We start from the raw sequence: 13,441 nt of genomic DNA on the forward strand, positions 1-13,441 counted from the left end.
GAGATGTGTGAACTGGAGAGGATGCAAGTGTGGCTCCAAGTGAGAGAAGTGGTCTTTAGACTTTGTAGATCTCCAGTCCCCAGCACTTTTTAGGCAACAGGATATGGCTGGCCTCTGGCAGAAAAATACTAAAACTGCCAACTGAGGAGTGTGAAGTAGGCGTTTTTTGTAGTGCATTGCTTGCTCAGTGTTGTAAGACATTGACTAGCAAAACTCAGGTTCTGCTGTTCAGGATGTCAGTAATGAAAATTTAAGTCACTTTACCACTCTGCCAAGAGGGGCAGAGTAACAACTTCTAGTGATGATGTGTCCCTGTTCACCCTGACTGACTCCTGCAAACTAGCAAGAAAAACACTCAGGCTGTTAGGAGGCTTTTTCTGAATCTGTGGAGGTTGATCTGCAGCACTGATTTTTAATTTTGGACCTTTGTTAACATTTGCTGCTTTAGCTTATTTTAATTAGACAAGATGAAAATACTGTATTATAGAAAGGTTCTTGAATATGATAATGGGAAATTATTGAAAGAATAGTATAATGTAGATCAGAAATGTGAAGGATACTAAGTTCCTCTTCTGACTCTTGCTTGTGATTTCTTAAAGGTACTATACAATGGGTCTTTGTCTGTAGGATGCTATTCATTAGAAACAAATTCCATCCTGGAATTTTCTTTCTTCCTATCTGTATTTGAAGATTCCATATTTACTATTTAAATTATAAAGCAGATTAACAAAAACAAAACCCTCAATCCAGTACTTTTGGGTATCTTTCTGTGTTGTGGCCTTGCTTTCAATCTTCAATTTATTCAGAAATAAATTTCTCTGAATAAAGCAAGACTCTAGACACCATTTCTTTTAAGCTTATGTGCTGTCAAGAAGGCAAGTGTACTGCAGCCAGTAACTTACCTTGTAATGCTCAAAAATTAAAAAAAAAAAAAAGTGTTTTGGCATTATACAATGATTTGTCTTTTGGCTTCTTAGCATTGTATCAAGCTAAGTATAACAGTACAAATATGTGCTGTTAGGTTTTCTAACACAAAGCTCTAGTTATCAGTAGGGCTGTGGCAACCCCCATGTTCTTCTCTCCCCTATTTCTTGATGTTAGATAATAAATAAAAGTACGTCAAGTGGGTTGTCCTCCTTCTGTGAGAGCTTATTTGGGATTCAATATCCCACTGTGTTCTTCACTCAACATGTTCCTTTCACCTTGTGACCATTTTGCTGTCCCCAACAGTTTAAAAATTGTGGCAAAACTTTATGAATCATTTTATCATGAGATATATCAGGTGTGTATTATCTTGCCTTTTACAGACTACACAGAGAACATATTGATGTGAGAAGAGATGTTTGAAAACAGGGATGCTTGAAGCATGCAGTGTAGCAAGCACAGGTCTCCTGTCATATTGTCAGTGTCAGCAAAAATGTTCTGAAGTGCCTCACTGCTAGTGAAGAACAGGAATGTTACCAAGGAGAGTTTGAACCCATCTTGATACAACCTAATGTGAAAACTATCTTTATTCTTGTAGATCCACACCAATAGCCACCTTCACTGTTGAGCCCCACTAGCCTGACTTTCTTAGTTTTGGGGATTTTTTTGGGGGGGTGAGGTGGGGTGTTTTGGGTTTTTGTTGTGTTTTTTTTGTTTGCTTGGGTTTCTTTTCCCCACTACCACAATTTCTGAAGCTGCAAGCTATTCTTTATGGAGATTTTGGTATCTGCTTTGGTCCAGGTGCATTATCTTATTTTAAGCCAAAGTAACAATTAATTTGCTGCTAAGTATTTGACTCCGTAAAGGGAAGAATACAGTTTCATCAGGTGCACAGGAGGACTAGTGACCAGAAAATGAAGCCACCCTGCTGAGCACAGATGTGTTGCAGGTGTCCCGGCAATCCACCAAGGCAATGTCCTGGCAAGCTAATTATAGCAGCTGAAATGTCTCAGCGCCTGGCACAGTAACAAGCAGTAACACCCATCTGGGTGGGCTCGCTGCAGCTAAACCTTATACTCTTGCTGGTGTTCTCTCCCTCATTCTGAATCCCTTGCCTGTATTTAATCCTGCTGTAGTTTAAACACCTGTCTATCTGGAATGTGTGAAGTGGCCCTACTACCCATGCTAAGCTATTTGTTCACCTACTTTGCTTAGAAAGACAGCTTTCAAATAAACAATGATAGAGTATTAGAGAGGAAAGCATGTCACATTAATACAGCAGGGGTGAGGTGCTAATTCATCAGATTAAATGGTTCTTGGTATTGAGATAATGAGGAGAGAGAATTAGATAGTCATCTTCATTTCACAAATTAGATATGTTAGCAAAGTTGTGATCACTGTTGCTGACAAGCTAAGAATTGTACATATCCTATTTTATTTACCATGTTGGCCTCTGTTTGCATCGTTTGCCGTTATTGCTTCTTTTCAGACAATAAACTCTTTGTGGCCAGAAACTGTCATTGTTAGGTATTTGTATAGTGCCTGGCACAATCAGAACTAAACCTAATTTGAAGTTTTCTGTTATTGCAATGAAAATGCTTTATTTATGTAATTAAATTCCACAGAAGACAACAATATTTAAGGGCAAGGTAGAGGCACCAAAATGATACCTAATGCTGTTTTCCGTATAAGATGGGTAGCATTGCCCTTTACTAAGCTTGCCCAGTATGTCTCACTGTAAGACCTTGTTTTAAATTGCTTGTAATGTTCTGAAACTTTATCCATTTGGACTCATGTTTTCTGTGCTTAATGTTCAGTTTTCAGAACAATTCAAGCAAGGTGAAGTGTTCCAGTCAAGACCAAGGCTGGATAAAAAAAAAATTGAGTGCATTTTAATATCTACAGAACTTCTCTTTTAAATATTGGGATCTCCCATGCTTTGGAATAGCAATTTGGAATTCAAAATTTTGTCCAAGCTTGATTACACAAGAACTATCTGGAAAGGTGTTTTTCATCTTTCAGATGAATTTTTAATTTTTTTTATATTCAGGTGAAATACACTCAGCAGCACCTGCTAGACCTTCTCGGCTTTCTGGAGGTTCCCTCCACACTGAGGATGCTAAATTGAATCATAGAATCATTAAGGTTGGAAAATACATCTAGGATCATCAAGTCCAACCGTCAACCCAACACTAACATGCCTCCTCTACTCTGCTGTGGTGAGACCCCACCTGGAGTACTGCATCCAGCTGTGGAGCCCCCAGCACAGAAAGGATATGGATCTGTTGGAGTGGCTCCAGAGGAGGGCCACAAAAATGATCCAAGGGCTGGAGCACCTCTCCTGTGAAGAAAGGCTGAGAGAGTTGGGGTTGTTCAGCCTGGAGAAGAGAGAGGCTGTGGGGAGACCTTCTAGCAGGCTTCCAGTAGTTAAAGAGAGGCTATAGGAAAGAAGGGAGCAACCTCTTCAGCAAGGCCTGTTGTGACAGGACAAGGGGTAATAGTTTTAAACTAAAGGATTTAGACTGCATATAAGGAAACATTTTTTTTACTATGAGGGTGGTGAAACACTGGCAGAGGTTGCCTAGAGAGGTGGTAGATGCCCCATCCCTAGAAACACTCAAGGCCAGGTTGGACGGGGCTCTGAGCAACCTGATCTAGTTGAAGATGTCCCTGCTCACTGCAGGGGGGTTGGACTAGATGACCTCTAAAAATCCCTTCCAACAGAAACCATTCTATGATTCCTAAACCATGTCCCAAAGCACCACGTCTACACATTTTTTTTAACACCTTCAGGGATGGTGATTCCACCACCTCTCTGGGCAGCCTCTTCCAATGCTTGACCACTCTTTCAGTAAAGAAATTTTTCCTTATATCCAATCTAAACCTCCCCTGATATAACTCGAGGCCATTTCCTCTTGTCCTGTCGCTAGTTACTTGGCAGAAGAGACTGACCCCCACCTCACTACAACCTCCTTTCAGGTAGTTGTAGAGAGTGATAAGTTCTCCCTGCAGCTTCCTCTTCTCCAGACTAAACAATCCCAGTTTCCTCAGCCGCTCCTCATAAGACTTGTTCTCCAGACCCTTCACCAGCTTTGTTGTCCTTCTCTGGACACACACCTCTATTTGCACCTCTAGAGTACTGAGGCTTGCGACCCCATTCTCCTGTGTTCTCAGTGACCTGGTGTGGGGGGGGTTGGGAGCCTAGCTAACTTGAATGCAGAATGAGTGGGAAATCTGCCAAGGAGTGAGCAGCTAGGACAAGGAGGTTGTGAAAGTTGGACCTGGACATAATTTGGGAGCGGACACTGAGAACCATTTGGGTGAAAGGACAGAAGTGGAGGGAATGGCAGTGTGGTAGATGTGGTCCAGTGAGAAGCCCACATTCTGGGACTGGTTGAACAAAGAGGTTGGCAAAAGGAGTGGGCTGGGGAGGGGAATAAAACTAGAACCACTTGGATATATGGCATGTGAGCAACTGGAAGAGGAACTACAAACAAAAGTGTGGGAAGACAGGTCAAATAACTGCTCCTGTGGAAAGTTCCAGGCCTGAAATCATGTGGCTCAGGAACCAGAAGTAGTGGGGAGGCGAGTACTGGAAGCATGTAAGAATGAAACTGGACTGAGCAGAATAAGGAGAATGACACGTGAAATCAGAGTCACAGAATGCTAGGGCCTGGAAAGGACCTCTGGAGATCATTTCATCCAACTCCCCCTGCTTGAGCAGGCGCACCCAGAGCAGGGGGCACAGGACTGCATCCAGGCGGGTCCTGAATGTCTCCAGGGAAGGGACCCTACAGCCTCCCTGGGCAGCCTGTGCCACTGCTCTGGCACCCGCACAGTGAAGAAATTTTTTCTCATGTTTAAGTGGAACTTCCTGTGTTCCAACTTGTGGAACACAATGTGGAAGCTGGGACTGACTAGGTGAGAATAATGACACACAGACAAGGAGCAAGAAAGGGAAAGGATAGAGCTGAGAAGAGACGAGATGAAAGCGGTTGTTTTTGGAGAAGTGGGCAGAAGCCTGGTGAGTAACCACTATAATTTAATCCTGTCCAGAACTTGAAATAGGAGTTAAGATTTCTGAACTCACAAAATGCTTATATGCTTGTACTACTAAATCACAGAAGGAGTGGCAGCATACTGTGTTGCCAGTTGCAATGTTAGTTCATGTTCCAGGGTTCAGAGGATACCAAGTCTGCAGTCCTGCACAAGTCTATTGTAGGTATGAGTGTAGTGTATTGAAATGAAGCTGGTATGTATTTATTCAAGTAATTGCACACAAATTCTGACAAAAGAGCGTTGCTAAGACCTCAAAGCTGGGAATTCACAAGCTATGCTTAAGTCACTCTTAAGTGACTTAATAAGCATTATCTTTGAGATCTGGAGCAGATGCAGGGCTAATTGTTAGACTTTTCTTTCTGTCTGTGTGCTATGTCTCTCATTGGCTATATGCCTTCCAGTTGCCACGGAAGTGAGCAGGGCAATACAGAGAAGTCTTGCTTGCCATATGACCTTAATCTTGGTGCATAACCAGGTCTGTTCTGTGCTCCTAAAAAGCAGCATGTGATCATGTAATTAAAGATAGTAATAACCTAATTCTGGCAATGCCTGACTGGGAATCTTAGCTTTGCAACCTTTGTAGTGTTTTGTAACCTTCATAAAATTTTGGTTTGTTTTGTTTTTGGGTTTTTTTTATTTTTCCCAAATGTAAACTAATACTTACACTGCTGTAGTAGATACTATGTTATGTATTTAGGTTCTCTTAAATAAACCAACAGATAGTGTCTGCTTGCAGAGTTTGATCTTTCAAGAAGATAAGCAACGCAAGAATACTCAGAGAAATAAACAATGGAATAAATTTTATATGCTTAAAAACACATAGATAATTTCTTCAGAGCTTGGTATAACAAACATACCCCTAACATGATTTTAGGCTGTCATTAACTAGTGTATTTACTTGTGTGAACAGTTTGGAAGTGGTTGGGTGAGAAGTTTCTTTGATATGTGGAAGAGTTTGGTTTTGAATTTTATATCCAAGGTACATATGCTGTTGGGTTGTGCCTGTAGGTATGCATGGAGAGGGGTAGAGAAGACAGATGCACATGGCTGGCTTAGTGACACAGCTTATAATGACTGGGCTGATGCTCTGGCCGCTGCTCAGTGTAATATGAGCTTCTAGCTTTTGATGACTGCATGTAGTGTCAATTTTTTACATGACAGGAAAGCGATGTTGCTTTCTTACTTCGTGATTTTTGCCCCTTCTTTGTCCTTCTCATCCTTTGTTCTTCTGTGAATGGAAGGGTTGGAGTTTTAATGCTGGTCCTTGAATTAATCTCAAGCATGGTGGCTGTTAGTGTCACCTCTCTCACTTCTTTATCCAACTAGCAAAGTTTTTCTGCCTCTGAAGATTTCCCTTCTCTAGCAGTCTTACTTCTCTTAGTAAATAGTCTATACAGCTTACTTAGTGACACCTTTTGCTCTTCTCTTGGCTTTTAATTGTTTCTGATGTCTTTTTTTCTTTTTTTTCCTGGTTTTTTTTGCCTCTTTAGTTAACAAACCTGAACTTGGCAAGTGGAGCTGTAAGCAAGGGGAATGCAGCTGCCCCACAGAGCTACCGGTCACTGCTCAACAAAAGAGGGTCATTGTGGGCTGTTCAGTCAGACAGTAATATAGCTGACAGAAGATCTGTGTCTTCAGCAGTCAGGTAAGTTAAAATTGCTGCTCCAGCTTTTTGAAGAAGAATGCAATGCAGTCGGGAGCTCATTTGTAATTTGTTTGGCTTCTTGCTCAGAAGATAACCTCTCTAAAGGCCTAGAACTAGTTCTTCTCAAGACTATCCTAGAAACTAGGCCTATGAAAATAGAGATATGTTACCAGAGCTGGCAAGTTCATGGTGAAATAAGGGCGTGGGTGAACATGTAGAATGAAAGGGAAATGCCTATTTCTCTTTGATCATTTCTCATCCCTGCATCTGTAAGTTCAGGTTTGCTGGTGTTGAGACATATATGCAGAATGCAAACTTATACCTGATACTGCAGAAATCTCCACTAAGGCCCCATTTTCATGCTTTTTCCTTCAATATCAAGTTTAGATTGTTCACAGAGCGGCAACTTATAAAAGTTTATTTTTTCAGATGGCTTCTTTATGCTCTTTATTAATTTTGGACATTGGAATTTATATTTATGGCTGATATACTTATGGGAATCAGGGCAGAGGACTTTGATTCTGCAGTAAAACCATTCTTCCCGGGACTAGAAGAGCAGCAACATTTACCCCAAGGATTCTGGATCTTGGAAGCTAGGAGCAAGGCACGCTTGCTGCAGTAGATTAGGCTGAATACAGGCCCAGAACCGCTGGAGATTTGAGTTCTCCCTTTGCCATTTCAGTAAATATTATTTATTCCTTTGCCTAATCCCTCACTTTTGTCTTTTAAAATAGAATAATGAGGCAGAGCTTCTCCAACACATAAGTTTAGGACTGGAAAGCACTGTATACAGAAAAATACTGACTCTTGACACTGGTGCCTGAATGTTACTGGAAAATGGAGGGAGGTGAGAGAAGCACACAGTGCAGAAGGCATGTGACCTGAATGGTCATCCTTTCCCAAATAGGTCCTTCAGTAGGAGGATTGGAATGGGATTTGGAAAGCTTAGGTAAAATTGTTCTTATTTCATCAGTCACTGCTTTTCATCCTGCCTAAAGAAGAGGAATGTGAGAAATGAATTCCTGGCCTGTTTCTGTTCCAGCACAATGTTTGCCTCTGGGGTTTAGAGTTATTGAGAGAGGTGGTGGTGATTCTGCTCTTGGAGCCCAGCCAGGCAAGCTTTTACCTAATCTAAATAAAGAACCTATCCAACAGGTGTAAACTGCCTTCCACTCCTACATAGTTTGAGCAGCAGAGTGCAGGCTGTCCTAGAGCTTCCATTCCTTTTGCAATTCCACGTGCACCTCTGCATGGACTCAGACATAGCTGGAAAAGGATTATTCATGGTCAGAATCTTCTGTTGCAGAATTCTGAAGAAGTCACTGAAATTACCACATTGCTCTGAAACATTTCAGTTGTATGTTACCTGTAGATCATAGAACCCACCATTTAATGCCCAGAACTCGACTATGAATCACTTCCAGGGCTACATCTAGCATTGTATGCATAGTTTAATGCCTTTGGAAATTCTGTTTTGTTTTGCACAGCAATCCGAAAGTACTTCAGAATTGTCTGGTCACAGCTGGTGTAAGATTCCCTCTTCAAACCTTTTATGAACTATTTGGTCTTCCAGTACTTCAGTTACTCTGTTTTTATCCTCAGAATAAGAGACAGGAAGATGTCTTAAGGCTATTTATTGAATTGCTTTATCTTCATGGCTGCTTGTATTGAATGGTCAGGATACTGGGAGTTAAAAGTTTTATGTAGATCTGGAAATGAAAAGAAGGGATTCTTGAGGCAGTGCTGGGTTACTTGGTCTGTGAACTTTTATTTAATGAGAGAATTCCAAAAGGAATATCAAGGTCATGATATATGGAGATGGCTATCTTGTATTGTAAATGCCTGTTTTGCTACTCAATCTGTTACATGGGAGCAAGCAGTTCATAGAGGGTCATCTGATGGGTGTCAGCCTGTGCTCAGTGCTGAATGACTGAAGAAAAGCTTCCTGTTTTGTTCCATTAAGGTTCTGGTCTATCAGTTGTAGAATTCAGCAAGGATTGAAATGTTTTGTAAATGGGTCTCTTATCTGGCTTGCACTTGGCTCCAGTTCAAACATTTGCCTCTGAAACTCAGTCCTTACAGTTTTTGTGTGGCTCTGTGCTAAATCTAAGCCATTTTAGTGCTGCTGAGGTTTGTCTGAAAATTTTGTTTTGATGCTTGCAATATATAGGATTCAGGCTGTTCTTACTGACAAATCTTCCTCCTCTCTAATTTCCACTCTTCCAGTACTGGCTTCTCTAAATGTTTTGCAAAAGTAGTTCTCCCTTTTGTTGAATTCTTTGGGCTGTATGAGATGAGGTGCCAAATCAGTAGTCTGCTCGCCGAAAGGCAAAGGAGATCTTGAGTTTGTAATATAGAGACAACAAACAGTTCTGGATATGTTAAAATGTTATTTTATAAAACTGCACTGCTCTGCCTTTTGAGATTTTTTTTTTGTCACTTGTTATAAGCATTGGCACTATTCCCACTCAAGTGATGGTTTAGACTTTCACTGTACCCCAGACAAAGAAGCCTGCTGGGCTAAACAAGAGGTGAGATGTTCCAAGTTGTACATGGGCTTACTTTACTGTAATATGGCTGTCAGCCTTTGCCACATTTGCTGCAGCCCTGCCTTCGTTGCTCTCTGTAGCTCATTGAGGCTATGCCAAATCCATTCTCTCCTTCTTTAACCCTTGTCCTGTCTCAGTGCCCTATTTCTGTTCCATCTCAGCTTCTCACGCTATCCATCAGGCAAGATTGTTACCCTTTCACATTCTGCTATAAAGGCACTAAATGTGGTTACGGGTTTTGTAGTAGTAGTAGTATTTAAGATTCCTATATATAATTTTTATCACAATTTTAGTATTGTAATCTAATGACAACAAATATGAAAGTGATTCCCTGTTATCCAGCAAAACTAATTCCTAGTCACTGAAGCCAAGACCTTACTAGAACTGCTCTTGAAAAAGCATTCTCTTGAAAGCATTCTCAGTTGCCTAATACAGGTAAAAAAATCAGGTGTTTAAGAGAATGAAACTTGTTGATTCAGAATCTAAACTAACTTTGTGAGTACCTGTTGGCAAATATTTGCATAATCCCTAGTGGTGGGGATGGAGGATGTTCCTAGAAGCTTCTGGCACTGGAATCTGCAGTTGGTATGTCACTTTTTTTTTTAAGACAATGGATTTCTCCTCAAAGAATAACTTGGGCTCTGCAGGTCACTCAATTTCCAAGACCTGGACCAAAGCTGGTGAGAAAGATTTCTTTCTAACTGGTACAGATTTCTGTTTTCAGTGGGCACCTTGGGTTCAACAGCAGCTATCCTTGCTCGGGTTCATATTTTAGAACCCACATGGGCAGTCAGTTGGCAAGAATTCAGCAGCAAAATGGTCAGTGTTTTCTCAGACCTCTGTTTCATTAGTTGCTTGTTCTTTCGTTACATCTTTCTCAAATCTAAAAACAAGACCAACCTAGCTCTTCTTAAGTACTCAGCATTTGGGGTTTGGTTTTTTTTTAATCTTCTGACAGATTTATTTAACTTGGTTAGGGGAGGCATGCAAGCAAGCAAGCTTCCCTGTCATCAGCCAGAGGGTAGAATGACAGTCCAAATTATACCAGACAGCCTGGGAGGGCTACTGCAGTCAGAAACAAGGGATTCTCCTCTTCTCGTTGCTTGACGTTCCCGAAATACTTCTTAGCTCATATTTTCAGCCAAGGTGCTCAGGTTCATCAAGAAATGATGTTTTGTTGGCAGGCTGTTTAATCTGGATTAAATTGTATAAAACCAGACTTTTCCAGTTTTCAGATCTAAGGGTTTTTAATTTGCTTTGGTGTCATTCTAGTAGTAGTAACAGCGGAAGCTGCTCAGGGCTTCACAGGCTGTGTGCATATACTTGCCATATGTCCACATTCCCAAACATGTTCTGCTTTGTGTATTTTCATTTTTATTTTTCCTTGCCTGGAGGTATTGATTAGGGTGGGAAACTAGATGATGATGCCCAGACATCTGGAATCTCAGGCTTTCAGGAACCCCAAACAGTATGCCTCGTGTCTGGAAACTCTGGAAATATCTGATGTGTGGTAAGCCTGCAGCTTTTTGAAGGAATCAGACTTCATGCCCATTCACAGTATAGAGCTTTCACACAGTAGACGCTGCTGGGTCACATTACTGCTCACGTACAAATCAGCTGAACAATATGGGTGCAGGAAATCCAGTACCACTTAAAGCATTAGCTTCCTGTGCCTTTTCTAATAGCAAAAATATATTTGTCTCCCCAAAATTCTACACAGAAAAATGAGATCATACACTCCACTCTTGCATACACAGCTCACAACTAAGAGCCCTGTGCTGCGTCCCCTGGCAATCTTATACTGTTTTTGCTGTCTGCCAAACCAGGACCTTGTTTTTTAATCACTGGCCTTTCTTAGCTTCTGCTGCGTAGTGGATACTTAATATCCTCCTTCCCCACCTAGTGCCTACTACTGCTTCAACCCAGTTTCATTTACTACTTAGTGTGCATGTACTACATGTTCAAGGTTTCATATGTTCTGCTCTGATCATACTAAGTATATATCCTTTGGACTTGTGAGGATGTGGAGAGTCTCTGATGTCTTTCGTGAGTTTGTTCTGTGCTGGTGTAAGCGGCTTCTCTATTCCCACTGAAAATTTGAGTTTTGCCAGAAAGACCCCAGACAACTATCACAGGCTAATTGTGAATCACTGGTCTTGATCTTTTGTGTCAAAGGGGCATCTTGCTGCATTTGACATAAAGGGAAGGTGAAAGTGGCTTCATTATTTCCTCAGTTTTTATTTTAAATTTTGGAGGTGTGGACTGTAAAATAAGAAATAAGGCTTGGACCCTGAGTAGACAGGCTCTGAAGAGCTATGAGAAGAGCAATACTAGAATAGCCAAGAGATGTACAAGGTGATTCTTACAGTGATAAAAGGGTGAGCTGACAGGATGTTCCTGCTTTTTTGCAAGGCTCCTGAGCTAGGCCAGAGTGGGCTTAGCATGGCAGAAGCAGCATGGATATTGCAGTAGGGGCTGTGGGGAAGAGCTAACTACATATGGGCTTGCAGCTAGAAGTAAGGGGGAGTGAATTCCCAGGGATCTCAGCAGCTAACACCAAGATTTTATAAGAATAAATCTCATTCTCTTTGTTATGTAAGTTTTGCCTTGTAGTTCTGCATCTTAAGAGTTCATAGTGACTTTATTCTCTTCCAGATAGTTTGTTTCAAGCTCCCTACTGTCTCTTGCAATGCAGAGGCTGCCTGACTGCTGTCCTGTGCCACACTTGCCAAGTGGTCAGAGCCTATTTATTTGCACAGCATCTGGGTGCAAGCTAACTTGGGGACTGTGCTGCACTGATGCCTCTGGAGGAAATGAAGGGAAAAAGCAGCAGGCACTGAAGGCTGCACAATAGGCCTTCAGTTCAGTTTGAGCAAACTGCATTGACCTTAACACCTCCCTAGCTAAGCAGCACAGAAGTGCCAGAGCAGCAGCAGACCAACAGCACTGAGTCCAGTCCAGTGCTAGTGTAGCCACATGCCTGTTCCTTGCTCCTCATACCACTTGTCCTCTTCTCTTTTCTCTTTACCTTAATGTCTAATTAATTCAATTTCTTTATTTGAGGTGGAGGAGTAATTGAGGGTGGGTACAGTGATTTTTTTTCTGTGACTGATCCCCTGTCTGCATCTCCTCGGCAGGTCTGTCATACTGATTCTGCCTGCGGTCCATAAGAAGCAATGTTTCTGAGAGCCCTGAATTTGGGGTTTGGTCTATTATTACCTTCTGCTCAGAGGAGGTTTGAGGAGGGTGGGCAAAAAATAGAAGTACTGCCAGGGTAGCTGTACATTCTTGCAACTCATCCTGTCTCTAGTTTGTGCATGTTCTTCCTCTGTCCGTGCATGTTTGTGCCTGTAACAGCCTTCCACTACCCCAGCAACCTCTTACCTTTTTGTTTTTTATTTGAAAATAGATCTCCCAGGATACTGGTGATAACTTGTTAACTGTGGAAGTGAATTCGCTGACTTAAACTTCAGTAATACACGTCTTGCCTTATATTTTTTTCTACATATATATTTTGGTCACACTAAAGAAACTTGTGATGGCAGGTCCAATTACTCTCCATCCTGCTCGGAAATCACCCTGAGCCTCAGCACCATGGGTTGGCACAGTCCTGAAGGATCCCTGCTTCCCACAGCTAGGCCTTGGCTCTGACTGCCTGGAGCCTCCGGGAGAGGAAAGGCGGAAAGCTCGTGACTTGCCCAGACAGCCTGAGGCCTGGCCCTGCAGCCTCGACTCCCCAGACGCTGTTGAGTCGGACTTGGCTGGCAGCCGCCGTGCTGTTACTTTTCCGAGGTAATAAGTGAGATTAATCGCAGGACCCTTTCCAGAGGCGAAGGGGGTTTGGGCTGCATGCAGGGAGAGCGTAGGAGCCAGTGCTAGGGCTGTGAGCCAGAGGCGAGAGCTGGGGCCTTGCAGCAGGGCGGAGCGGGGCACCAATGGACTTGTGTGAGTGTGGCCTCTCTGCTCAGCTACTGGGAGGCTTTGCTGGAGCTGTGGCCTGGGGCCTCCCTTGGACTGACTCTAGCTGAGCACAGGGGACACATCATCTGCGTTACCTGTGTCGGCTGGCCTTGGCGATCATGGTTTTTTGCAAATAGCTCTCGAAATTTGAGGGTGGCAGACTTCGTTTTGACTGCATGACTTCCTTTCAGAGAAGGTATGAGGATATTTCCCATTATTCCCAGCAAGCACCCCATATTGGTAGGTGGAGGGGAGTGACAGGGATTTCATACCTTCCCCCAAACCAATACTGTGTAATGGTTTG

General features: G+C 42.3%; 1 protein-coding gene across 5 annotated transcripts in view; it reads left to right on the forward strand.

The window, feature by feature from the left end:
- Window positions 1-13,441, forward strand: part of TTLL5 (tubulin tyrosine ligase like 5) — a 146,680-nt gene that overhangs the window by 77,814 nt on the left and 55,425 nt on the right. For all 5 annotated transcript variants that reach the window (XM_064460414.1, XM_064460413.1, XM_064460415.1 and 2 more), the window contains one exon: window positions 6,474-6,628. In XM_064460414.1, coding sequence (XP_064316484.1) covers window positions 6,474-6,628 — 155 coding nt within the window. The remainder of the gene's footprint in view (window positions 1-6,473; window positions 6,629-13,441) is intronic.

This window comes from Phalacrocorax carbo, chromosome 9 (assembly GCF_963921805.1).
Source record: "Phalacrocorax carbo chromosome 9, bPhaCar2.1, whole genome shotgun sequence".
NCBI classification, from domain to species: Eukaryota; Metazoa; Chordata; class Aves; order Suliformes; family Phalacrocoracidae; genus Phalacrocorax; species Phalacrocorax carbo.